Source organism: Syngnathus floridae, unplaced genomic scaffold, assembly GCF_059516105.1.
Source record: "Syngnathus floridae isolate MCC-2025c unplaced genomic scaffold, RoL_Sflo_1.0 HiC_scaffold_67, whole genome shotgun sequence".
In the NCBI taxonomy this organism is placed as follows: Eukaryota; Metazoa; Chordata; class Actinopteri; order Syngnathiformes; family Syngnathidae; genus Syngnathus; species Syngnathus floridae.
The window spans coordinates 95,630-123,527 of NW_028284096.1; the positions used below are offsets into that span (position 1 = coordinate 95,630).

Genomic DNA, 27,898 nt, shown 5'->3' on the forward strand with positions numbered 1-27,898 from the left:
CCGCACTGAACAACACCATGCCGCACTGAACAACACCATGCCGCACTGAACAACACCATGCCGCACTGAACAACACGACGTCGCACTGAACAACACGACGCCGCACAGAACAACACGACGCCGCACAGAATAACACAATACCGCACAGAACAACACAATACCGCACAAACAGTTTTAGATAATATTACGTCGCAGTCATGTGACGCGGACATGACGTCAATAGGCGGAACTCACGGCAAAATTATAATCCGTGGGCGTGGCTTGCAACAGGAAGTAGGAAAGCGGCAATTATGGCAAACAAGACACAGCGGTTAGTAACACGATGACTAACAAGGCAAATATTTTTGTTTTCAGCTTGCAACTTGACCGTCTAGAGCGTACAAGGTAATTACAACTGTTTTTTTTTTAGCCCTGAAAAGCGAGGGAGTGTGGCGTTTGGGAGGAATGTCGAACTCGGCGTCTGCTTCCAGCCACAGACGCCAAATTTCGACGATTATTTCGACTGGTCAACGGTTGTAAATTATTGCGTTGACTAAAAACTTTATTTAACTCTACTCTTAACTTTGCCGTTTCAGATATGCGGGTATTACACCGCGGAAATGACGTCAATAGGCTGAACTCTCGCCAAAATTCAAATCTGTGGGCGCAATGGCCTTGAGCGAGACACCGGATACAAACACGACGATTATCAACAGAAATATCTTTATTTTCTGCTTGCAAGTGGACCGTCTAGAGCGTACACGGTAAGTACAACTCATTGTGTTTAAAAAGATTTACGTTTGTGTAGTTTGCGTTGCGTTGTATCTGTGAATGTTGGTTGAGGCTAAATGTTAATGTTTAATTTCATTCCTTTAGGTTCCACGGTGTTTGTTGGCTGTATGTTTTCCACTGCAAGAAGAGGCTCGTATCATTGACCAGCAGGAGCTACAATGGTGAGTACCCCTTTCGTCTTCCATTTATGTTAAACACTTCCTATTTCATGTCTAACAGTACTCGATTTAACAAATAACCATAAATAAATACAGTGTGGGCAGTCACGTTAACATATGTGATTATCCTGCCTAATATGTTTATCACAAATATGTCACTAATCACTAATATGTTTATTTGTTTATCACAACACCTTTGGACCTTCAGCAATCGATTATTTCCCTTCATCTACATAGAGACAGAACGATGGTGTCTTAAACATCTCATTCATTTCACCAAATAACTTCACGCAGGTGGATAACGGCCGTCTCGGTCACGCTATGTTGCGTGATGCAGTTTTGAAGAACCAAATGCATTTATTCAATGAATAAGTCAAGCTAGTTCTAGGTTTATGATGTTGTAAGTTACGGTACCGATTGAAGTTGAGTTCGAAGCCAGTGGAAAACAGCGCTGCGTTTGTGCTCTCCAGGTACAAATGTTGTGATCTCTGACTGACGACCGGGCGAGACTCGAGTAAGAGATGTCCAAACGAGCTCCGGCAGGGCGGGCCAAGGCGGAGCGAACGGACGCCCTTCAGGCCGCCAATGACGAGCTGAGAACCAAACTGATGGACGTCCAGTTAGAACTTCAGCAGGAGAAGAACAAGGTGAAAACCTCAACAGACAGACACTGCCTGCCTCCCTGCCTGCCTCCCTGCCTGCCTCCCTGCCTGCCTCCCTCCCTCCCAGTTTTCCCGATGTAGATTAGACATGCGTGTGCCATGACTGTGTCAGCCTACATCAACAAATGCACCGAGGACGTCAGCACCACTAAGAATATCATCACCCGGGGCAACCAACGACCCTGGATGACTGAGGAGGTACGTCAAACGCTACGAGCGCGGAACTCTGCCTTCAAGTCTGGCGACAAGGAGACACTGAGGACAGCGAGAGCCAACTTGAACCGTGCCATCAGGATAGCGAAGCGAGACCGCAGTCGAAAATTTCAGGATCGTTTCCACGACGTCAAAAACATCAGGAGTATGTGGCAAGGCATACGGGCGATTACAGACTACAACTCACCCTCCCCCCCCCCCCGGTGGGTGTAGTTGATGTTGACTTTCTAAATGGTCTAAATAACTTCTTTGGGAGGTTCGAGGCACTAAACGGCACTCCAGCAGTTAAAACTGTCCCCCATCAGGAAGAGGAGGTACTCTGCCTTGACTCCGCCGATGTGTTGAAGACCCTGAGGAGAGTCAACCCCTGTAAGGCCCCTGGCCCCGACAACATTCCTGGGCGTGTGTTCAGGGAATGTGCAAGTCATCTGGCTGGGGTCATCACAGACATTTTTAACACCTCGCTGGGCCAAGCCACAGTGCCGGCGTGCTTTAAGACTGCCTCCATCATTCCGGTGCCGAAGAAACCTCAAATCACCTCATTTAATGATTACCGGCCTGTTGCACTGACTCCGGTTATGATGAAGTGCTTCGAAAGGCTGCTTAAAGGTCACATCGTTTCCAGACTCCCCCTATTATTTGACCCGTTCCAGTTTGCCGACCGGCAAAACCGCTCCACTCAGGACGCCATCTCCTCCGTTCTTCACCTGAGCCTGGCTCACCTGGAGGAGAAGAACACCCATGTGCGGAGGCTGTTCCTGGACTTCAGCTCAGCGTTTAACACCATCATCCCACAGCATCTGGTAGGAAAATTGGAACACCTGGGCTTCAACACCCCCCTTCGCAACTGGCTGCTAGACTTCCTCACCAACAGACCTCAGTCAGTCCGGGTCGGACAGAACACCTCTGATGTCATCACCCTCAGCACAGGCTCCCTTCAGGGCTGCGTCCTGAGCCCCCTGCTGTGCACCCTGATGACACACGACTGCGTCCTCAGGTTCACCACCAATCACATCGTGAAGTCAGCAGACGACACAACGGTGGTGGGGCTCATCAGAGACAACAACGACCTGGACTACAGAGAGGAGGTGGAGCAGCTGGTGGGCTGGTGCAGAGAAAACAGCCTGATCCTGAATGAGGAGAAGATGAAGGAGATCATCGTCGACTTCAGGAAAAAACAGCCTCACCACGCTCCACTGATCATCAACAGCTCAGCTGTGGAGGTGGTCAGCACCACCAAATTCCTGGGGGTCCACATCACAGAAGACCTCACCTGGACTATGAACACTACGGCACTGGTCAAGAGGGCACAGAAGCGCTTGTACTTCCTGCGGAGGATGAGGAGAGCCCACCTGCCCCCACCCATCATGAGGACGTTCTACAGGAGCACCATAGAGAGCATTCTGACAAGCTGTCTCTCTGTGTGGTGTGGAGGCTGCACCGCCTCCGATTGGAAGAACGTGAGGAGAGTGGTGAGGACAGCAGAGAGGATCATAGGGGCTCCTCTTCCCTCCATTCAGGACATTTCATCTCAGCGCTGCATGTCCCGTGCCCGTAACATCATCAATGACCCATCACACCCCCACCATGGACTGTTCTCCCTGCTGCCCTCTGGGAAGAGGTTTGCAGCATCCGCTGCAGGTCCACCAGGTTCTGCAACAGCTTTTTCCCTGCTGTCATCAGACTGTTGAACACTAGAACTGTTGAGCTCTAAACTGAACTCTGCATCACACATTCACAGAACTGTACTTTATGACACTACGGACCTCTATCTTGCACTATCTCGCACTACCAACTTTACTGAACTTGTATAAACCCTTTAAATAGAAGTTTAATACATGGTTTAGCATTCCTCTGCACACTCTTGAATACTGTTTTGCCTACTTGCACTATTGCATAATTATCACTGCTGCACTTATTTTTAATATATATATATATATATATATATAGTATATATGTATATATATATATATTCATAGGATATGTTACTTCTATTCAACTGCAATATCACTACTTTGTTGTAAGACGTATGCAACGGAATTTCGTTTTGTATGCACCATGTGCAGACAAGATGACAATAAAGTTTGTCTAAGTCTAAGTCTAAGTCATGTCAGGTCAGCTGTCTGGAGAGAGAGAGAAGTCAGGACCTGCGGGCGGAGCACCACCGTGCCACCGCCGCCATGACGGAACTCAAAAGCAAACTCCATGAGGAGAAGCAGAAAGAGTTAGCCATTACCAGGGAGACATTACTGCGGCAGCATGAAATGGAGCTGATGAGAGTGATCAAAATCAAAGATGGAGAGATCCAGCGACTGAATGCCTTGGTCCTCAGCCTGAGGGACGGCTCCATGGACAAGGTGATCCGCTCTATCCGTGTCTGACTATCCGCACGCCACGTCGGGCTTCGATGCGGCCGCTACCGTATTGTGTAGCTTGTCCCCAGTAAGCGTCGCGGCGCTCCGTTGCGGTCTCAACGGCCCGGTGTGGCGCAATGTCTGCTCAGGTGAGGAGGGGGGGCGCTTTGCTGGCGGAGGTGGAGGAGACGCGGCGGTGTCGGGAGACCGAGCGGTGTCGCCTCCACCAGGAGCGCGGAAGAAGCCCTGGCAGCGGCCCAGCAGGCCTGGCAGTCCCGAGCGGCCGAGCTCCGATCGGCTCATCACCAGCATCGGGAGGAGCTGAGCCGAACCAAGAGAGACTGCGAGAGGGAGATCCGCCGACTGGTAGGACTGATCAGATGCGCGGTGCGTGGCTATGTTCCCAATTTCGTTGTATACCTGCAGTGCAATGACACCTAAGGCATTCTATTCTATTCTATTTCACAAGAAGAAAATGTCCGGTTGCTCGCTTCGCTTTTGTCACAGCAAAGGTGTTCTAGTCGATTCAAGAAAAAAATTGGCCGGTTGCTCTCTTTGTTTTTGTCACAATTCTGGCAAATGAGTTTGCCCGCCTGCCTGAGCGCTCCCCGTTTGTACATCCAGACGGATGAGATCAAGCTGAAAGACAGAGCGGTTAGTGTTTTGGATGAAGCCCTGGGGCCGGCCACGTCCACCGCCTTCAGCTGCAGACTCAGGCTGCCGAGCAGCAGATCGCTGCCCTGAGGGATTCCCAAAGGGCGGGCCTAAACTACCCTGGAAGTGGGGTCAACGCCGCTACTAGCAATCCTCTTTATTGCGTAAGCCACCTCATCACACACTTGCAGTACGCATGACTTAGTTCGTTGCTGGAGGAAGGTAGCACAAAAACAGTTTTGAACTTTGAACGAGTGCTTGTGTGTGTGTGTTGCGGGGCGTTTTCAGTCTCAGGAGGATCGGGACACGCGACGGTTTCATCTGAAAATCGCTGAGCTCAGCGCAGTCATCAGGAAACTGGAGGATCGAAACGCCCTGCTTTCTGAAGAGCGCAATGAACTGGTAATTTATTGACGGCACGCTTGAAGGTTTGCGCTACGTTTGATGCGCGCCATCCAGCGAGGCACCCATTGCGCTTGCTTATTAGTTGAGCGGCGCGGCGAGTCGGTTGCCTGGTAGATGTCTTTTATTGGGAGCCAAAGCCACGATTCCGTTCAAACCGATGCAAAAGGAATGGATACGTTCTGGCCCGCGTGTTGTGCGTCTTTCACATCCCGCACTTCATGCTTGCAGCTAAAGCGACTGAGAGAAACAGAAAGCCAGTTTCTGCCACTCCTGTACAAAAACAAACGCCTGAGCAGGAAGAATGAAGAACTCTCGCTGGTGCTGTGTCGCCTTGAAAACAAAGTGCGCTTTGTCACCCAGGAGAACGAGGAGATGGCAAGCTTGGTAAGTCGACGCGGACAACGGCGGCGTGCCAACAGAGTCCACTGCATTTGTGTTCCACAGAGAAGGCCTAGTTCGCTCAATGACCTGGACCGCGGTTGCGGCCAGCAGGACGGTGAAATGGAGTTCCTTCAAGTTGTGGAGCAGCGGCACATCATCGACGACTTGTCCAAGGTCTTCAGGCAGGCGACTCGGTGCACGTACGGCAGCGCCGCGCTCGCTCGCTGTCGCCAGGAAACCTTTTCCGTCCAAAGCTTGGCCGGCGGCCGCCATCCAAAAAATTGGCCCCTTAAATTCCGACCTTTCAAGCAGGAGCATTGTGCGCACGCGTTTGAACACGCTTTAGACTTGTTTTGCCGTTTTCAGCAGCTCAAAGCTCCCGTTTTGTCAGCGCCTTTGCCACTCGCTGTGCGCTGAAAACGACGGACTTGCCCGGCTGCTCAGCCCGTCAACCATGAGCCGCGAGCGCGACGTCATTGTCCGTAGGCAGCTAGTGGCAAAATGCACCCTGTTAGAGTTGCGCTCGCTCCAACTTATTTTGCAAGAACCACACGGGAGACAAGTAAGTTCTTTTGGACACCTGCAGGTGGAGAGTCCATCCGTTGTACGAATGAAGTCTGACTCTCGGCTCCTGCACGAGCATTTTAATTAAGAGAAACAGGGTGGGTGTAAGAGTGGATTGAATAGAGGAAGCCCTTGACCTCTAGTCAAAACATAGCAAGGGGTGTTTTACAACTTTGTGTAGGAAGGGATAAGCGATAGGGATAAATAGGGGATAAATAATATTATTTATTACAGGTCGCAGTCAAAGTCAAAGCAACACAATGATACGATAAAGATAATCTGGAAAACCCTGACACACCCTGTAGTTGTCACTTTTGGAAAAGACGAGCGTCCCTCCAATCATCGCCGGTGACGTGTTTTTCAGGCTCTGGAGACAGGAGCTCATGTCAGAAATGTCATTGTGAGTCGCGTTTGTTTCTGCGCCGGAGCCGTTCGTTCCCTTTGCATCCAAAGAATCTCAAAGGCGGATTATTTGTGTCGACAGGAGAGAGATTTGCTGCTACGATACCGACGTCGAGAATCTCTGAGGAGGAACAAAGCGTGAGGTCCTGCAAGGTGAGTCTGTTTGTTTGCGGCTGCTTGGTGTTGCGCAAGATGAAATGGCCTTTTTCTCGCTATCGTTCCTCTCGTCGATTCATCGTGAGGTGTCGCTTCAGTTTGTTCAGAGAGATGTTTGCTTCCGCGCCCGCAGGTCATCGAAACATTTTACGGCTACGACGAAGACGTGTTGGTGGACTCGGACGGATCGTCCTTGTCTTTTCACACCGACAGAACCCCCGACACGGAACCCGAAGAGGTAGCCCGCCATTTCTGCCAGCGTATTGGCACCAAACATTCCTCTTCAGCCTGGAATCGGACTCGTCTTTGCGTCGCGGGTGCTTTGTCGCCGGTCTGACTGATTCTGGTACTAGTGCTGTGTTGCATTGGTGTGTGCATGAAGAGGCGGAGCTTCGCTACCGCCAGCTGACGCAAGAATATCAAGCGCTGCAACGAGCCTACGCTCTGCTAGCCCAGACCAGCGAAGGGGACTACGACGCCGAGAAGGAGATCAAGGTGGCGCCCCTTCCCGCAACCCCCGGCCGGGTCGCAGCCTCCCCGTTCTCACCCAGCCTCGGGTGTTCTCTGGTCTGAAAGGAGGAGGAGGAGCCTCCCTCCTCCTCCTTTCAGACCAGAGAAAAGCTGATGGTAGAAATGGGTCACTATCAAAGCAGAGTAGCAGATCTGGAGTCAGCGCTGAAGCAACAAGGACAGGTAAGCTCATCAATGAGCACACCTTTTTCTCAGACAAAATAGCTACATTCTTCAGTCACTCATCCGTCTGGCATTACTGGACCAACCCCCCCCCCCCCCACCCCCCCCCGAACGTGGCTGGGAAAATGCGGAGAAAAGCAAATGTCATTTTCCAGTCAACCAAAGAATTTGTGGATGAAAATGACACAACATTCCAAAGCTGTCCACGCGTTTGTCTCTTCTAGAATGTCAAGTGGGTGGAGGAGAAGCAGCTGCTGCGTCAGAGCAATCAGCAGTTGGCGGAAAAGGTGACGGAAAGAAAGGCGCTGGGCGGAGTCGCTTGGCGTCACACCTGTCGGGAAGCCCCGCAGATGAGGTCTGACTGTCTTTTCAGGTCAGGCGGATGGAGGCGGAAGAAGCGCGTCTGAAAGAGCACATCCAGGATATCCGAGACCAAAACGAACTGCTTGAGTTCCGCATCCTGGAGCTGGAGGTGGGAAGACTCGCACAAGCGTGTTGAGGCCAGAGATGTGACGGACGGACGGACGGACGGACGGATGCATGCCTCTGCCTTTCAGGAGAGGGAGTGGCGCTCCCCCGTCTTGAAGTTTCTGCAAGTCCGTTTCCCAGACGGCCTCAGCCCTTTGCAGATCTACTGCGAGGCCGAGGGCGTGAGCGTACGTAAGGCGTCCCTCGCAACCCTAACCTTAACCCGAGGTCCCAGAACACCTTACATTGCTCCTTGCGCCTTTCCCCCGGACATCGTCATCAGTGATCTGATGAAGAAGCTGGACATCCTGGGCTATAACGCCGTAAGTGTATGTCGAACTCCTTATGTTCGCACTCCACGAGACTCGGCGGCTCAAATGTGACTTTTGGAAGGCTTTGCGCTGAAAGAAGCTTGTTGACGCTGTGCCTTTGGGCTCTTGCAGAATCTCACCAACGAGGAGCAGGTGGTCGTGATTCACGCCAGGACCCTTCTCACCCTAGCCGAGAAGGTAACGCGCACGTCCACGCACGCTCTCGCATTCTGCTTATGTGACAGCAGCCTTTCCTCAGTGGTTAGAATACATCAAAGTGACCAAGTCAGCACTTCAACAGAAGATGTTGGACATTGAAAGTGAGAAGGTAGACAGACACGCGACATCAGCCAAGGGGAACTCCGGCAATGTGCCCCAACAATTCTGACCTTGAGCTGTGCTAGGATATGTTCTGCAAGCAGAAGGGCTACCTGGATGAAGAGTTGGACTTCAGGAAGTGTTCCATGGACCAGGCTCATAAGGTAAGCCGCCCTCAAATCTCCCGCCGGACCACTGATGGACGAGGATTGCGGCCCAGAGGATCCTGGAGCTGGAGGCCATGTTGTACGAGGCGCTACCGCAGCGGGACTGCCCCGCCACGGACGGCGAAAAAGCCAGCCACGCTGGCGTGAATGACGTGCTGACGGCGGATCAGAGAGAAGAGCTTAGGAGCGCCGTGGACCAATGGAAGCGAGCCCTGATGTGCGAGTTGAGGGAGCGCGACGCTTGCATCCTCCAAGAGAGAATGGATCTGCTGCACAGCGCGCAACAGGTAAGGGCCCAAAGCCAGCCCGGCACTTACTTGCACGCTTACTGGCTTTTGAATGCCACTTTCCATTTGTCCGTCCTAGAGGAACAAAGAGCTGAAAGAATTCATCGAAGCTCAGAAGAGACAAATCAAACAATTGGAGGAGAAGTTTCTGTTTCTCTTTCTATTCTTCTCCTTGGCCTTCATTCTGTGGCCCTAACACCAGCTGGTGAGTGAGCTCCAGCGGCACCGCACTCGACACCTCCGATACACTGCCAGCCGGTCTCAGACGTTGGCAGACGCTCCGATGCCAACGTATACCCCCCGCCACGGTGACAGAGGCACCGCGTCACACCGGCGCTCATCCAATCAGAAGGCAGGAAAAGCAAATTCACATGCAGGGCACTTTTGAACCAGAAGAGAGCGCCACAAAAAACGGTTGTTGCCCCAAACGCGCACTAAAAAGGGTCAGAATAACAAGAGTCCCACTGGCCAGCCGGGGCCACCCGTCCAGCTGTTTCTTCAGGGGGGAAAAAAATTGGAGTCACCGGTGAGTACATTTTGCATTTAGCTCTGATTTTCTGCTTCTGTCTTCAAGTGTGTGGCATCCTGCGATCAAAGATTCAGCCAACCCCAAAGCGGTTGACCTCAACGTCCCACCACCATGCCTACCAGAGCAGGTGACGTGATGCTTTGGACATCCTTCCGTCTCAGATGCCCAAAAGTACTCTTTGCCACATCTGCGGCAATACGGTGTCTTTTCAAAGGTGCAAATAAATCCAGCGTGGGCGGAACACGCACGTCTTCGGTTTTTCCCGCTTTGTTTGTGTGACAGCTGTTGTGAAAATTTTATACAAATAAAGTTGTATAGTACAGGTTTGGCCAAGCCGCAACTCCCGAACCGCATGCGGCTCTTTTATGTTCATATCAACATTTGTGTGTGTGTGTGTGTGTGTGGGGGGGGGGTTGTGCGTGTTGGCTTCACTTGAGTTCAATTTGGTATTTTGGTCAAAAGCGCATGTGGTGAAATTCCACAAAGTAGGATGGGCAAACACATTTCTTTAAACTATGAGTGTCAATTGGGCTCTCGAAATGGCAGGGAAAAGATGCACAGCAAAACGAAAATACGTAGATGAACACAGGACGTTTTAATCAGAGTGGGAAAGTTTCTATTTTTTGTTGAACGTGATGGCAAACCATTCTGCCTGATATGTCAGACCTCAGCGCATTTCAAAGATTCAAATCTTCAGCGCCATGCACTTCAGCTCACTCCATGCTAACATTGATCAGGCGTCGAACCCGCATCATCATGCTTAAGAGGTGGCCATGCTAACCAGTGCGCCATTATGTCAACGCATAATAACTAAGTCTACTGGTCAAAACAGCGGTTACTATATGACGTCGCTACGTCGTGGTCACGTGACGCAGACAAGACGTCAATGGACGTGGGCAGAGTTAACTTGTTTAAAAGGGAGTAGGCAGAAGAAATATTTAATTTATTTAAATCTATTTTGAGTGCACACCATTATGCCAATGCATAACAACTGTAAATCTACTAAACAAAACAGCGGTTGCTATATGACATCTGCCACGTCGTGGTCACGTGACATACGTGACGTCGATGGGCGTAACTTTCGCCGGAATTCAAATCCGCGGGGAGAGTTAACTTGTTTAAAAGAGAGTGGGCAGAAGAATTATTTAATTTATTTAAATCTATTTGGTGTGTGCGCCATTATGTCAATGCATAACAACTGTAAGTCTACTAAACAAAACAGCGGTTGCTATATGACGTCTGCCACGTCGTGGTCACGTGACGCGGACGTGACGTCGACGCCTACTTTACATCCCACCGATCACAGGACCCCTCGGCTGCATAACCGTGCACCCTTCCCAACCAATCGGATTTGCTATACGCGAAAACGACGCCAATGGAAAGAGCTTCCGCCCAAATTTAAATCCGTGGGCGTGGCTCGCAGCAGGAAGTAGGAAAATGGCGGCGATGTTGACAAAGACACGGCGGATGGTAACATACGACTAACAAGAGAAATATTTTTATTTTCTGCTTGCAACTGGACCGTCCAGAGCGTACACGGTAAGTACAACTCATCGTTTTTAAAAAGAAGTACTTTTGTTGCCCTGAAAAGCGAGTGAGCGTGGCGTTTGTGGGGGACGTCGAATTTCGACGATTCTTTCTGGTCAACGGTTGTAAATGATTGTGTTGATTAAAAAAGAAAACTTGATGTAACTCTACTTTTAACTGCCGTTTCAGATAGATTTGGAATTGCATCACATCCAATTTTGCCTAGAGCGTACACGGTAAGTAACACTCGTTGTGTTTAAGGAGATTTACGTTTGTAATAGCAGAAGTGTAGCCGCGTTGCGTTGTACGTGTGAATGTTGGTCCGGGCGAAATGTTAATGTTTAATTTCATTCCTTTAGGTTCCACGGTGTTTGTTGGCTGCAAGTTTTCCACTGCAAGAAGAGGCTCATATCATTGACCAGGAGCGAGCTACAATGGTGAGTAGCCATAACATTTATGTTAAACACTTCCTATTTCATGTCTAACAGTACTTGATTTAACAAATAACCATAAATAAATACAGTGTGGGCACTGAAGTTAACATATGTGATTATACTGCCTAATCTGTCACCGAGTAGATTGTTGCAAAGTAATATAAGATCCAAAGTTGTAATTCAGAATAGTTTTCAAAAGAAGGCCATTAGAATTATATACAAGTCTGATTACCCTGAACAAGCTATTAATTAAATCACAAATTCTTCAATTCAAAGATTTGGTAGATTATCAGACAAATAATGTCTAACAGTAATTGATTTAACACATCACGATAAGTAGATTGAGTGTGGGCACTCTCAAGTTAACATATGTGATTATACTGCCTAATCTGTTACAGAGTATGTTGTTGCCAAGTAATGTAGAATAGATCCAAAGTAGTAATCCAGAATAGTTTTGAAGAGGCCATTAGAATGATAAACAAATCTGATTACCTTGAACATGATAACAAGCTAAGTGTTTAATATGTCCTATGAAGTCAAAATTGGGCACCATCATGTGGTGAAATTTGGAATTGCATCACATCCAATTTTGCCTGGGAACAAACAGATTAAATAAATCTTAGTTTTGAATAAGCCACTCCTTCTCAAACAAGTAAACTCTGCCCATTTCGCGCAGTAGATGTTCTGTTAATATCTAGTATTTATACAAAGTCATAATTTAAATTGCTTTCAACCTTCATTCATCGGTTCAACCAACATTACTCGCTCTTATTACCAACTTGTATTGATTTAACTAAGCGTTTAATACTTCCTATCAGGTCTCAAGGCAAGATTTGGCAAAATACAATTTCAGCAAATCCAATTTTGCCAGGGAACAAAAATAGATTAAATAAACTAAATAAGTCTTCTTCCCATTAAATAAATCAGAAAAGTCTGTCTTGTAACCAGTCCTCTTCAAACAAGTAAAGTCTGCCCATTTTGTGCCGTAGATTTTGTGTCTATGCCTAGTATTTAAACAAAATCATAATTTAAACGACTTCTTTCCTTCATTCACTTTGGAAATTTGGAATTGCAGCAAATCGAATTTTGGCAGGGAACAAAAATAGATCAATTAAACTAAATAAGTCTTCTTCCCATTAAATAAATTAAAAAAGTCTGTCTTGTAACCAGTCCTTTTCAAACAAGTAAAGTCTGCCCGTTTTGTGCCGTCGATTTTGTGTTAATGCCTAGTATTTATACAAAATCATAATTTAAAGGACTTCATTCCTTCATTCACTTTGGAAATTTGGAATTGCAGCACATCAAATTTTGCCTGGGAAGAAAAGTAGATTAAATAAATTTAATAAGTCTTACTACTTCCCATTAAATAAATTAAATACGTCTTACTTGTTCCCACTCCTTTTCAAAACAGTAGTTTAAAACGAGGGCCCTTCACTCAATCTTTAACCTCAACCCCGCACGTTGTGTTGTATCTGTGAATGTTGGTTGTGGCCAAATGATAGTTTTCTTTCATTCGTTTAGGTTCCAAGAAAACTTGATGTAACTCTACTTTTAACTGCCGTTTCAGATAAGCGGGTATTACGTCGCAGTCATGTGCCGCGGATATGACGTAATTGCCCGAACCTCCGATTCAAATCTGTTGGCGCGATGGCCGTGAGCCACTGAGCAGCGACGATTATCAACAGAAATATCTTTATTTTCTGCTTGCAACTGGACCGTCTAGAGCGTACACGGTAAGTAACACTCATTGTGTTTAAGGAGATTTACGTTTGTAATAGCAGAAGTGTAGCCGCGTTGCGTTGTACGTGTGAAAATTGGTCGAGGCGAAATGTTAATGTTTAATTTCATTCCTTTAGGTTCCACGGTGTTTGTTGGCTGCAAGTTTTCCACTGCAAGAAGAGGCTCGTATCATTGACCAGGAGCGAGCTACAATGGTGAGTAGCCATAACATTTATGTTAAACACTTCCTATTTCATGTCTAACAGTACTTGATTTAACAAATAACCATAAATAAATACAGTGTGGGCACTGAAGTTAACATATGTGATTATACTGCCTAATCTGTCACGGAGTAGATTGTTGCAAAGTAATATAAGATCCAAAGTTGTAATTCAGAATAGCTTTCAAAAGAAGGCCATTAGAATCACAAATTCTTCAATTCAAAGATTTGGTAGATTATCAGACAAATAATGTCTAACAGTAATTGATTTAACACATCACGATAAGTAGATTGAGTGTGGGCACTCTCAAGTTAACATATGTGATTATACTGCCTAATCTGTTACAGAGTATGTTGTTGCCAAGTAATGTAGAATAGATCCAAAGTAGTAATCCAGAATAGTTTTGAAGAGGCCATTAGAATGATAAACAAATCTGATTACCTTGAACATAATAACAAGCTAAGTGTTTAATATGTCCTATGAAGTCAAAATTGGGCACCATCATGTGGTGAAATTTGGAATTGCATCACATCCAATTTTGCCTGGGAACAAACAGATTAAATAAATCTTAGTTTTGAATAAGCCACTCCTTCTCAAACAAGTAAACTCTGCCCATTTCGCGCAGTAGATGTTCTGTTAATATCTAGTATTTATACAAAGTCATAATTTAAATTGCTTTCAACCTTTATTCATCGGTTCAACTAACATTACTCGCTCTTATTACCAACTTGTATTGATTTAACTAAGCGTTTAATACTTCCTATCAGGTCTCAAGGCAAGATTTGGCAAAATACAATTTCAGCAAATCCAATTTTGCCAGGGAACAAAAATAGATTAAATAAACTAAATAAGTCTTCTTCCCATTAAATAAATCAGAAAAGTCTGTCTTGTAACCAGTCCTCTTCAAACAAGTAAAGTCTGCCCATTTTGTGCCGTAGATTTTGTGTCTATGCCTAGTATTTAAACAAAATCATAATTTAAACGACTTCTTTCCTTCATTCACTTTGGAAATTTGGAATTGCAGCAAATCGAATTTTGGCAGGGAACAAAAATAGATCAATTAAACTAAATAAGTCTTCTTCCCATTAAATAAATTAAAAAAGTCTGTCTTGTAACCAGTCCTTTTCAAACAAGTAAAGTCTGCCCATTTTGTGCCGTCGATTTTGTGTTAATGCCTAGTATTTATACAAAATCATAATTTAAAGGACTTCATTCCTTCATTCACTTTGGAAATTTGGAATTGCAGCACATCAAATTTTGCCTGGGAAGAAAAGTAGATTAAATAAATTTAATAAGTCTTACTACTTCCCATTAAATAAATTAAATACGTCTTACTTGTTCCCACTACTTTTCAAAACAGTAGTTTAAAACGAGGGCCCTTCACTCAATCTTTAACCTCAACCCCGCACGTTGTGTTGTATCTGTGAATGTTGGTTGTGGCCAAATGATAGTTTTCTTTCATTCGTTTAGGTTCCAAGAAAACTTGATGTAACTCTACTTTTAACTGCCGTTTCAGATAAGCGGGTATTACGTCGCAGTCATGTGCCGCGGATATGACGTAATTGCCCGAACCTCCGATTCAAATCTGTTGGCGCGATGGCCGTGAGCCACTGAGCAGCGACGATTATCAACAGAAATATCTTTATTTTCTGCTTGCAACTGGACCGTCTAGAGCGTACACGGTAAGTAACACTCATTGTGTTTAAGGAGATTTACGTTTGTAATAGCAGAAGTGTAGCCGCGTTGCGTTGTACGTGTGAAAATTGGTCGAGGCGAAATGTTAATGTTTAATTTCATTCCTTTAGGTTCCACGGTGTTTGTTGGCTGCAAGTTTTCCACTGCAAGAAGAGGCTCGTATCATTGACCAGGAGCGAGCTACAATGGTGAGTAGCCATAACATTTATGTTAAACACTTCCTATTTCATGTCTAACAGTACTTGATTTAACAAATAACCATAAATAAATACAGTGTGGGCACTGAAGTTAACATATGTGATTATACTGCCTAATCTGTCACGGAGTAGATTGTTGCAAAGTAATATAAGATCCAAAGTTGTAATTCAGAATAGTTTTCAAAAGAAGGCCATTAGAATTATATACAAGTCTGATTACCCTTAACATAACAACAAGCTATTAATTAAATCACAAATTCTTCAATTCAAAGATTTGGTAGATTATCAGACAAATAATGTCTAACAGTAATTGATTTAACACATCACGATAAGTAGATTGAGTGTGGGCACTCTCAAGTTAACAGATATGATTATACTGCCTAATCTGTTACAGAGTATGTTGTTGCCAAGTAATGTAGAATAGATCCAAAGTAGTAATCCAGAATAGTTTTGAAGAGGCCATTAGAATAATAAACAAATCTGATTACCTTGAACATAATAACAAGCTAAGTGTTTAATATGTCCTATGAAGTCAAAATTGGGCACCATCATGTGGTGAAGTTTGGAATTGCATCACATCCAATTTTGCCTGGGAACAAACAGATTAAATAAATCTTAGTTTTGAATAAGCCACTCCTTCTCAAACAAGTAAACTCTGCCCATTTCGCGCAGTAGATGTTCTGTTAATATCTAGTATTTATACAAAGTCATAATTTAAATTGCTTTCAACCTTCATTCATCGGTTCAACCAACATTACTCGCTCTTATTACCAACTTGTATTGATTTAACTAAGCGTTTAATACTTCCTATCAGGTCTCAAGGCAAGATTTGGCAAAATACAATTTCAGCAAATCCAATTTTGCCAGGGAACAAAAATAGATTAAATAAACTAAATAAGTCTTCTTCCCATTAAATAAATCAGAAAAGTCTGTCTTGTAACCAGTCCTCTTCAAACAAGTAAAGTCTGCCCATTTTGTGCCGTAGATTTTGTGTCTATGCCTAGTATTTAAACAAAATCATAATTTAAACGACTTCTTTCCTTCATTCACTTTGGAAATTTGGAATTGCAGCAAATCGAATTTTGCCAGGGAACAAAAATAGATCAATTAAACTAAATAAGTCTTCTTCCCATTAAATAAATTAAAAAAGTCTGTCTTGTAACCAGTCCTTTTCAAACAAGTAAAGTCTGCCCATTTTGTGCCGTCGATTTTGTGTTAATGCCTAGTATTTATACAAAATCATAATTTAAAGGACTTCATTCCTTCATTCACTTTGGAAATTTGGAATTGCAGCACATCAAATTTTGCCTGGGAAGAAAAGTAGATTAAATAAATTTAATAAGTCTTACTACTTCCCATTAAATAAATTAAATACGTCTTACTTGTTCCCACTCCTTTTCAAAAAAGTAGTTTAAAACGAGGTCCCTTCACTCAACCTTTAACCCTATTTATTCACCTTCTAGGCTAAGTGTTAAAGGCTAAGTGTTAAAGGCTAAGTGTTAAAGGCTAAGTGTTAAAGGCGAAGTGTTAGAGGCTAAGTGCCAGAGGCTAGGCGCCAGAGGCGAGTTTTTGTGGGCTGAAGTTTTAGTGGGGTTAGTGTGAATACAATCCAAAAGAATACAACAGAATACAATACAATAGAATATAATACATAGATTAAATTATATAGCTCTTACTACTTCCCATTAAATAAATTAAATACGTCTTACTTGTTCCCAATCCTTTTCAAAAAAGTAGTTTAAAACGAGGGCCCTTCACTCAACCTTTAACCTCAACCCCGCACGTCACATTGTGTTGTATCTGTGAATGTTGGTTGTGGCCAAATGATAGTTTTCTTTTATTCGTTTAGGTTCCACGGTGTTTGTTGGCTATGTTTTCCACTGTCAGAAGGATGAAAATACAAAGTACAACGCTTGGACGTGGGCGAAGGCGTCACCGGTGAGTCCTTCCTTCCTATTTATTTACCTTCTAGATGCTAGAGGCTAAGTGTTAGAGGCTAAGTGTTAGAGGCTAAGTGTTAAACACAATACGAACAACACAACGATACTGCACTGAACAACACGATACCGCACTGAGAAACACGATACCGCACTGAACAACACGATACCGCACTGAACAACACCATGCCGCACTGAACACCATGCCACACTGAACAACACCATCCCGCACTGAACAACACCATGCCGCACTAAACAACACCATGCCGCACTGAACAACACCATGCCTCACTGAACGACACCATGCCGCACTGAAAGACACCATGCCGCACTGAACGACACCATGCCGCACTGAAAGACACCATCCCGCACTGAACACCATGCCGCACTGAACAACACCATCCTGCACTGAACAACACCATCCCGCACTGAACAACACCATGCCGCACTGAACAACATTATGCCGCACTGAACATTATGCCGCACTGAACAACACCATGCCGCACTGAACAACACCATGCCGCACTGAACAACATTATGCCGCACTGAACAACACCATGCCGCACTGAACAACACCATGCCGCACTGAACAACACCATGCCGCACTGAACAACACCATGCCGCACTGAACAACATTATGCCGCACTGAACAACACCATGCCGCACTGAACAACACCATCCTGCACTGAACAACACCATTCCGCATTGAACACCATGCCGCACTGAACAACACCATCCCGCACTGAACAACACCATCCCGCACTGAACAACACCATGCCGCACTGAACAACATTATGCCGCACTGAACAACATTATGCCGCACTGAACAACACCATGCCGCACTGAACAACACCATGCCGCACTGAACAACACCATGCCGCACTGAACAACATTATAACGCACTGAACAACACCATCCCGCACTGAACAACACCATGCCGCACTAAACAACATTATGCCGCACTGAACAACATTATGCCGAAATGAACAACACCATGCCGCACTGAACAACACCATGCCGCACTGAACAACACCATGCCGCACTGAACAACACCATGCCGCATTGAACAACACCATGCCGCACTGAACAACACCATGCCGCACTGAACAACACCATGCCGCACTGAACAACACCATGCCGCACTGAACAACACCATGCCGCACTGAACAACACCATTCCGCACTGAACAACACCATGCCGCACTGAACAACATTATGCTGCACTGAACAACACCATCCTGCACTGAACAACACCATCCCGCACTGAACAACACCATGCCGCATTGAACAACACCATCCTGCACTGAACAACACCATCCTGCACTGAACAACACCATGCCGCACTGAACAACACCATGCCGCACTGAACAACACCATGCCGCACTGAACAACACCATGCCGCACTGAACAACATTATGCCGCACTGAACAACATTATGTCGCACTGAACAACACCATGCCGCACTGAACAACACCATGCCGCACTGAACAACATTATGCCGCACTGAAAAACACCATGCCGCACTGAACAACACCATCCCGCACTGAACAACACCATGCCGCATTGAACAACACCATGCCGCACTGAACAACACCATGCTGCACTGAACAACATTATGCTGCACTGAACAACACGATCCTGCATTGAACAACACCATGCCGCACTGAACAACACCATCCTGCACTGAACAACACCATCCCGCACTGAACAACACCATCCCGCATTGAACAACACCATCCTGCACTGAACAACACCATGCTGCACTGAACAACATTATGCTGCACTGAACAACACGATCCTGCATTGAACAACACCATGCCGCACTGAACAACACCATCCTGCACTGAACAACACCATCCCGCACTGAACAACACCATCCCGCATTGAACAACACCATCCTGCACTGAACAACACCATGCCGCACTGAACAACACCATCCTGCACTGAACAACACCATCCCGCACTGAACAACACCATGCCGCATTGAACAACACCATCCTGCACTGAACAACACCATCCTGCACTGAACAACACCATGCCGCACTGAACAACACCATGCCGCACTGAACAACACCATGCCGCACTGAACAACACCATGCCGCACTGAACAACATTATGCCGCACTGAACAACACCTTGCCGCACTGAACAACACCATGCCGCACTGAACAACACCATGCCGCACTGAACAACATTATGCCGCACTGAAAAACACCATGCCGCACTGAACAACACCATCCCGCACTGAACAACACCATGCCGCATTGAACAACACCATGCCGCACTGAACAACACCATGCTGCACTGAACAACATTATGCTGCACTGAACAACACGATCCTGCATTGAACAACACCATGCCGGACTGAACAACACCATCCTGCACTGAACAACACCATCCCGCACTGAACAACACCACCCCGCACTGAACAACACGATCCCGCATTGAACAACACCATCCCGCACTGAACAACACCATGCCGCACTGAACAACACCATTCCGCACTGAACAACACCATGCCGCACTGAACAACACCATGCCGCACTGAACAACACCATGCCGCACTGAACAACACCATGCCGCACTGAACAACATTATGCCGCACTGAACAACACCATGCCGCACTGAACAACACCATCCCGCACTGAACAACACCATGCCGCATTGAACAACACCATGCCGCACTGAACAACACCATCCTGCACTGAACAACACCATGCCGCACTGAACAACACCATGCCGCACTGAACAACACCATGCCGCACTGAACAACACCATGCCGCACTGAACAACATTATGCCGCACTGAACAACACCATGCCGCACTGAACAACATTATGTCGCACTGAACAACACCATGCCGCAATGAACAACACCATCCCGCACTGAACAACACCATGCCGCATTGAACAACACCATGCCGCACTGAACAACACCATCCCGCACTGAACAACACCACCCCGCACTGAACAACACGATCCCGCATTGAACAACACCATCCCGGACTGAACAACACCATGCCGCACTGAACAACACCATTCCGCACTGGACAACACCATGCCGCACTGAACAACACCATGCCGCACTGAACAACACCATGCCGCACTGAACAACACCATGCCGCACTGAACAACATTATGCCGCACTGAACAACACCATGCCGCACTGAACAACACCATCCCGCACTGAACAACACCATGCCGCATTGAACAACACCATGCCGCACTGAACAACACCATCCTGCACTGAACAACACCATCCCGCACTGAACAACACCATGCCGCATTGAACAACACCATGCCGCACTGAACAACACCATCCTGCACTGAACAACACCATCCCGCACTGAACAACACCATGCCGCACTGAACAACATTATGGCGCACTGAACAACATTATGCCGCACTGAACAACACCATGCCGCACTGAACAACACCATGCCGCACTGAACAACACCATGCCGCACTGAACAACACCATGCCGCACTGAACAACACGACGTCGCACTGAACAACACGACGCCGCACAGAACAACACGACGCCGCACAGAATAACACAATACCGCACAGAACAACACAATACCGCACAAACAGTTTTAGATAATATTACGTCGCAGTCATGTGACGCGGACATGACGTCAATAGGCGGAACTCACGGCAAAATTATAATCCGTGGGCGTGGCTTGCAACAGGAAGTAGGAAAGCGGCAATTATGGCAAACAAGACACAGCGGTTAGTAACACGATGACTAACAAGGCAAATATTTTTGTTTTCAGCTTGCAACTTGACCGTCTAGAGCGTACAAGGTAATTACAACTGTTTTTTTTTTAGCCCTGAAAAGCGAGGGAGTGTGGCGTTTGGGAGGAATGTCGAACTCGGCGTCTGCTTCCAGCCACAGACGCCAAATTTCGACGATTATTTCGACTGGTCAACGGTTGTAAATTATTGCGTTGACTAAAAACTTTATTTAACTCTACTCTTAACTTTGCCGTTTCAGATATGCGGGTATTACACCGCGGAAATGACGTCAATAGGCTGAACTCTCGCCAAAATTCAAATCTGTGGGCGCAATGGCCTTGAGCGAGACACCGGATACAAACACGACGATTATCAACAGAAATATCTTTATTTTCTGCTTGCAAGTGGACCGTCTAGAGCGTACACGGTAAGTACAACTCATTGTGTTTAAAAAGATTTACGTTTGTGTAGTTTGCGTTGCGTTGTATCTGTGAATGTTGGTTGAGGCTAAATGTTAATGTTTAATTTCATTCCTTTAGGTTCCACGGTGTTTGTTGGCTGTATGTTTTCCACTGCAAGAAGAGGCTCGTATCATTGACCAGCAGGAGCTACAATGGTGAGTACCCCTTTCGTCTTCCATTTATGTTAAACACTTCCTATTTCATGTCTAACAGTACTCGATTTAACAAATAACCATAAATAAATACAGTGTGGGCAGTCACGTTAACATATGTGATTATCCTGCCTAATATGTTTATCACAAATATGTCACTAATCACTAATATGTTTATTTGTTTATCACAACACCTTTGGACCTTCAGCAATCGATTATTTCCCTTCATCTACATAGAGACAGAACGATGGTGTCTTAAACATCTCATTCATTTCACCAAATAACTTCACGCAGGTGGATAACGGCCGTCTCGGTCACGCTATGTTGCGTGATGCAGTTTTGAAGAACCAAATGCATTTATTCAATGAATAAGTCAAGCTAGTTCTAGGTTTATGATGTTGTAAGTTACGGTACCGATTGAAGTTGAGTTCGAAGCCAGTGGAAAACAGCGCTGCGTTTGTGCTCTCCAGGTACAAATGTTGTGATCTCTGACTGACGACCGGGCGAGACTCGAGTAAGAGATGTCCAAACGAGCTCCGGCAGGGCGGGCCAAGGCGGAGCGAACGGACGCCCTTCAGGCCGCCAATGACGAGCTGAGAACCAAACTGATGGACGTCCAGTTAGAACTTCAGCAGGAGAAGAACAAGGTGAAAACCTCAACAGACAGACACTGCCTGCCTCCCTGCCTGCCTCCCTGCCTGCCTCCCTGCCTGCCTCCCTCCCTCCCAGTTTTCCCGATGTAGATTAGACATGCGTGTGCCATGACTGTGTCAGCCTACATCAACAAATGCACCGAGGACGTCAGCACCACTAAGAATATCATCACCCGGGGCAACCAACGACCCTGGATGACTGAGGAGGTACGTCAAACGCTACGAGCGCGGAACTCTGCCTTCAAGTCTGGCGACAAGGAGACACTGAGGACAGCGAGAGCCAACTTGAACCGTGCCATCAGGATAGCGAAGCGAGACCGCAGTCGAAAATTTCAGGATCGTTTCCACGACGTCAAAAACATCAGGAGTATGTGGCAAGGCATACGGGCGATTACAGACTACAACTCACCCTCCCCCCCCCCCCGGTGGGTGTAGTTGATGTTGACTTTCTAAATGGTCTAAATAACTTCTTTGGGAGGTTCGAGGCACTAAACGGCACTCCAGCAGTTAAAACTGTCCCCCATCAGGAAGAGGAGGTACTCTGCCTTGACTCCGCCGATGTGTTGAAGACCCTGAGGAGAGTCAACCCCTGTAAGGCCCCTGGCCCCGACAACATTCCTGGGCGTGTGTTCAGGGAATGTGCAAGTCATCTGGCTGGGGTCATCACAGACATTTTTAACACCTCGCTGGGCCAAGCCACAGTGCCGGCGTGCTTTAAGACTGCCTCCATCATTCCGGTGCCGAAGAAACCTCAAATCACCTCATTTAATGATTACCGGCCTGTTGCACTGACTCCGGTTATGATGAAGTGCTTCGAAAGGCTGCTTAAAGGTCACATCGTTTCCAGACTCCCCCTATTATTTGACCCGTTCCAGTTTGCCGACCGGCAAAACCGCTCCACTCAGGACGCCATCTCCTCCGTTCTTCACCTGAGCCTGGCTCACCTGGAGGAGAAGAACACCCATGTGCGGAGGCTGTTCCTGGACTTCAGCTCAGCGTTTAACACCATCATCCCACAGCATCTGGTAGGAAAATTGGAACACCTGGGCTTCAACACCCCCCTTCGCAACTGGCTGCTAGACTTCCTCACCAACAGACCTCAGTCAGTCCGGGTCGGACAGAACACCTCTGATGTCATCACCCTCAGCACAGGCTCCCTTCAGGGCTGCGTCCTGAGCCCCCTGCTGTGCACCCTGATGACACACGACTGCGTCCTCAGGTTCACCACCAATCACATCGTGAAGTCAGCAGACGACACAACGGTGGTGGGGCTCATCAGAGACAACAACGACCTGGACTACAGAGAGGAGGTGGAGCAGCTGGTGGGCTGGTGCAGAGAAAACAGCCTGATCCTGAATGAGGAGAAGATGAAGGAGATCATCGTCGACTTCAGGAAAAAACAGCCTCACCACGCTCCACTGATCATCAACAGCTCAGCTGTGGAGGTGGTCAGCACCACCAAATTCCTGGGGGTCCACATCACAGAAGACCTCACCTGGACTATGAACACTACGGCACTGGTCAAGAGGGCACAGAAGCGCTTGTACTTCCTGCGGAGGATGAGGAGAGCCCACCTGCCCCCACCCATCATGAGGACGTTCTACAGGAGCACCATAGAGAGCATTCTGACAAGCTGTCTCTCTGTGTGGTGTGGAGGCTGCACCGCCTCCGATTGGAAGAACGTGAGGAGAGTGGTGAGGACAGCAGAGAGGATCATAGGGGCTCCTCTTCCCTCCATTCAGGACATTTCATCTCAGCGCTGCATGTCCCGTGCCCGTAACATCATCAATGACCCATCACACCCCCACCATGGACTGTTCTCCCTGCTGCCCTCTGGGAAGAGGTTTGCAGCATCCGCTGCAGGTCCACCAGGTTCTGCAACAGCTTTTTCCCTGCTGTCATCAGACTGTTGAACACTAGAACTGTTGAGCTCTAAACTGAACTCTGCATCACACATTCACAGAACTGTACTTTATGACACTACGGACCTCTATCTTGCACTATCTCGCACTACCAACTTTACTGAACTTGTATAAACCCTTTAAATAGAAGTTTAATACATGGTTTAGCATTCCTCTGCACACTCTTGAATACTGTTTTGCCTACTTGCACTATTGCATAATTATCACTGCTGCACTTATTTTTAATATATATATATATATATATATATAGTATATATGTATATATATATATATTCATAGGATATGTTACTTCTATTCAACTGCAATATCACTACTTTGTTGTAAGACGTATGCAACGGAATTTCGTTTTGTATGCACCATGTGCAGACAAGATGACAATAAAGTTTGTCTAAGTCTAAGTCTAAGTCATGTCAGGTCAGCTGTCTGGAGAGAGAGAGAAGTCAGGACCTGCGGGCGGAGCACCACCGTGCCACCGCCGCCATGACGGAACTCAAAAGCAAACTCCATGAGGAGAAGCAGAAAGAGTTAGCCATTACCAGGGAGACATTACTGCGGCAGCATGAAATGGAGCTGATGAGAGTGATCAAAATCAAAGATGGAGAGATCCAGCGACTGAATGCCTTGGTCCTCAGCCTGAGGGACGGCTCCATGGACAAGGTGATCCGCTCTATCCGTGTCTGACTATCCGCACGCCACGTCGGGCTTCGATGCGGCCGCTACCGTATTGTGTAGCTTGTCCCCAGTAAGCGTCGCGGCGCTCCGTTGCGGTCTCAACGGCCCGGTGTGGCGCAATGTCTGCTCAGGTGAGGAGGGGGGGCGCTTTGCTGGCGGAGGTGGAGGAGACGCGGCGGTGTCGGGAGACCGAGCGGTGTCGCCTCCACCAGGAGCGCGGAAGAAGCCCTGGCAGCGGCCCAGCAGGCCTGGCAGTCCCGAGCGGCCGAGCTCCGATCGGCTCATCACCAGCATCGGGAGGAGCTGAGCCGAACCAAGAGAGACTGCGAGAGGGAGATCCGCCGACTGGTAGGACTGATCAGATGCGCGGTGCGTGGCTATGTTCCCAATTTCGTTGTATACCTGCAGTGCAATGACACCTAAGGCATTCTATTCTATTCTATTTCACAAGAAGAAAATGTCCGGTTGCTCGCTTCGCTTTTGTCACAGCAAAGGTGTTCTAGTCGATTCAAGAAAAAAATTGGCCGGTTGCTCTCTTTGTTTTTGTCACAATTCTGGCAAATGAGTTTGCCCGCCTGCCTGAGCGCTCCCCGTTTGTACATCCAGACGGATGAGATCAAGCTGAAAGACAGAGCGGTTAGTGTTTTGGATGAAGCCCTGGGGCCGGCCACGTCCACCGCCTTCAGCTGCAGACTCAGGCTGCCGAGCAGCAGATCGCTGCCCTGAGGGATTCCCAAAGGGCGGGCCTAAACTACCCTGGAAGTGGGGTCAACGCCGCTACTAGCAATCCTCTTTATTGCGTAAGCCACCTCATCACACACTTGCAGTACGCATGACTTAGTTCGTTGCTGGAGGAAGGTAGCACAAAAACAGTTTTGAACTTTGAACGAGTGCTTGTGTGTGTGTGTTGCGGGGCGTTTTCAGTCTCAGGAGGATCGGGACACGCGACGGTTTCATCTGAAAATCGCTGAGCTCAGCGCAGTCATCAGGAAACTGGAGGATCGAAACGCCCTGCTTTCTGAAGAGCGCAATGAACTGGTAATTTATTGACGGCACGCTTGAAGGTTTGCGCTACGTTTGATGCGCGCCATCCAGCGAGGCACCCATTGCGCTTGCTTATTAGTTGAGCGGCGCGGCGAGTCGGTTGCCTGGTAGATGTCTTTTATTGGGAGCCAAAGCCACGATTCCGTTCAAACCGATGCAAAAGGAATGGATACGTTCTGGCCCGCGTGTTGTGCGTCTTTCACATCCCGCACTTCATGCTTGCAGCTAAAGCGACTGAGAGAAACAGAAAGCCAGTTTCTGCCACTCCTGTACAAAAACAAACGCCTGAGCAGGAAGAATGAAGAACTCTCGCTGGTGCTGTGTCGCCTTGAAAACAAAGTGCGCTTTGTCACCCAGGAGAACGAGGAGATGGCAAGCTTGGTAAGTCGACGCGGACAACGGCGGCGTGCCAACAGAGTCCACTGCATTTGTGTTCCACAGAGAAGGCCTAGTTCGCTCAATGACCTGGACCGCGGTTGCGGCCAGCAGGACGGTGAAATGGAGTTCCTTCAAGTTGTGGAGCAGCGGCACATCATCGACGACTTGTCCAAGGTCTTCAGGCAGGCGACTCGGTGCACGTACGGCAGCGCCGCGCTCGCTCGCTGTCGCCAGGAAACCTTTTCCGTCCAAAGCTTGGCCGGCGGCCGCCATCCAAAAAATTGGCCCCTTAAATTCCGACCTTTCAAGCAGGAGCATTGTGCGCACGCGTTTGAACACGCTTTAGACTTGTTTTGCCGTTTTCAGCAGCTCAAAGCTCCCGTTTTGTCAGCGCCTTTGCCACTCGCTGTGCGCTGAAAACGACGGACTTGCCCGGCTGCTCAGCCCGTCAACCATGAGCCGCGAGCGCGACGTCATTGTCCGTAGGCAGCTAGTGGCAAAATGCACCCTGTTAGAGTTGCGCTCGCTCCAACTTATTTTGCAAGAACCACACGGGAGACAAGTAAGTTCTTTTGGACACCTGCAGGTGGAGAGTCCATCCGTTGTACGAATGAAGTCTGACTCTCGGCTCCTGCACGAGCATTTTAATTAAGAGAAACAGGGTGGGTGTAAGAGTGGATTGAATAGAGGAAGCCCTTGACCTCTAGTCAAAACATAGCAAGGGGTGTTTTACAACTTTGTGTAGGAAGGGATAAGCGATAGGGATAAATAGGGGATAAATAATATTATTTATTACAGGTCGCAGTCAAAGTCAAAGCAACACAATGATACGATAAAGATAATCTGGAAAACCCTGACACACCCTGTAGTTGTCACTTTTGGAAAAGACGAGCGTCCCTCCAATCATCGCCGGTGACGTGTTTTTCAGGCTCTGGAGACAGGAGCTCATGTCAGAAATGTCATTGTGAGTCGCGTTTGTTTCTGCGCCGGAGCCGTTCGTTCCCTTTGCATCCAAAGAATCTCAAAGGCGGATTATTTGTGTCGACAGGAGAGAGATTTGCTGCTACGATACCGACGTCGAGAATCTCTGAGGAGGAACAAAGCGTGAGGTCCTGCAAGGTGAGTCTGTTTGTTTGCGGCTGCTTGGTGTTGCGCAAGATGAAATGGCCTTTTTCTCGCTATCGTTCCTCTCGTCGATTCATCGTGAGGTGTCGCTTCAGTTTGTTCAGAGAGATGTTTGCTTCCGCGCCCGCAGGTCATCGAAACATTTTACGGCTACGACGAAGACGTGTTGGTGGACTCGGACGGATCGTCCTTGTCTTTTCACACCGACAGAACCCCCGACACGGAACCCGAAGAGGTAGCCCGCCATTTCTGCCAGCGTATTGGCACCAAACATTCCTCTTCAGCCTGGAATCGGACTCGTCTTTGCGTCGCGGGTGCTTTGTCGCCGGTCTGACTGATTCTGGTACTAGTGCTGTGTTGCATTGGTGTGTGCATGAAGAGGCGGAGCTTCGCTACCGCCAGCTGACGCAAGAATATCAAGCGCTGCAACGAGCCTACGCTCTGCTAGCCCAGACCAGCGAAGGGGACTACGACGCCGAGAAGGAGATCAAGGTGGCGCCCCTTCCCGCAACCCCCGGCCGGGTCGCAGCCTCCC

General features: G+C 47.5%; 1 protein-coding gene and 4 long non-coding RNA genes across 5 annotated transcripts; all 5 read left to right on the top strand.

Moving 5' to 3' along the window:
- The first annotated feature begins 648 nt into the window (after positions 1-648).
- On the top strand, positions 649-2,158 carry LOC148378043 (uncharacterized). The gene is made up of 3 exons (XR_015856234.1): positions 649-743; positions 856-932; positions 1,400-2,158. It is a non-coding gene; the product is annotated as an uncharacterized LOC148378043 (long non-coding RNA).
- A 2,688-nt stretch (positions 2,159-4,846) lies between these two features.
- LOC148378044 (uncharacterized) lies at positions 4,847-5,524 on the top strand. The gene is made up of 3 exons (XR_015856225.1): positions 4,847-4,976; positions 5,101-5,214; positions 5,446-5,524. It is a non-coding gene; the product is annotated as an uncharacterized LOC148378044 (long non-coding RNA).
- Positions 5,525-7,299: 1,775 nt separating this feature from the next.
- LOC148378045 (janus kinase and microtubule-interacting protein 3-like) lies at positions 7,300-9,717 on the top strand. The gene is made up of 8 exons (XM_088368039.1): positions 7,300-7,413; positions 7,638-7,700; positions 7,787-7,885; positions 7,971-8,204; positions 8,325-8,390; positions 8,452-8,520; positions 8,597-8,748; positions 9,708-9,717. The coding sequence occupies exons 1-8, from the start codon at positions 7,345-7,347 to the stop codon at positions 9,715-9,717; spliced, it is 762 nt and encodes a 253-aa protein (XP_088224165.1). The 5' UTR covers positions 7,300-7,344.
- Positions 9,718-21,288: 11,571 nt separating this feature from the next.
- On the top strand, positions 21,289-22,798 carry LOC148378046 (uncharacterized). The gene is made up of 3 exons (XR_015856233.1): positions 21,289-21,383; positions 21,496-21,572; positions 22,040-22,798. It is a non-coding gene; the product is annotated as an uncharacterized LOC148378046 (long non-coding RNA).
- Positions 22,799-25,486: 2,688 nt separating this feature from the next.
- On the top strand, positions 25,487-26,164 carry LOC148378047 (uncharacterized). Its single transcript, XR_015856224.1, has 3 exons — positions 25,487-25,616; positions 25,741-25,854; positions 26,086-26,164. It is a non-coding gene; the product is annotated as an uncharacterized LOC148378047 (long non-coding RNA).
- Positions 26,165-27,898: the final 1,734 nt, after the last annotated feature.

Bases quoted from the DNA above. Each gene is read 5' to 3' on its own strand.
- LOC148378045 (XM_088368039.1), top strand. From the start codon at position 7,345: ATGGTAGAAATGGGTCACTATCAAAGCAGAGTAGCAGATCTGGAGTCA. The intron at 7,414-7,637 runs GTAAGCTCATCA...TGTCTCTTCTAG, and splicing joins CGCTGAAGCAACAAGGACAG to AATGTCAAGTGGGTGGAGGA. The intron at 8,205-8,324 runs GTAAGTGTATGT...GGGCTCTTGCAG, and splicing joins ACATCCTGGGCTATAACGCC to AATCTCACCAACGAGGAGCA.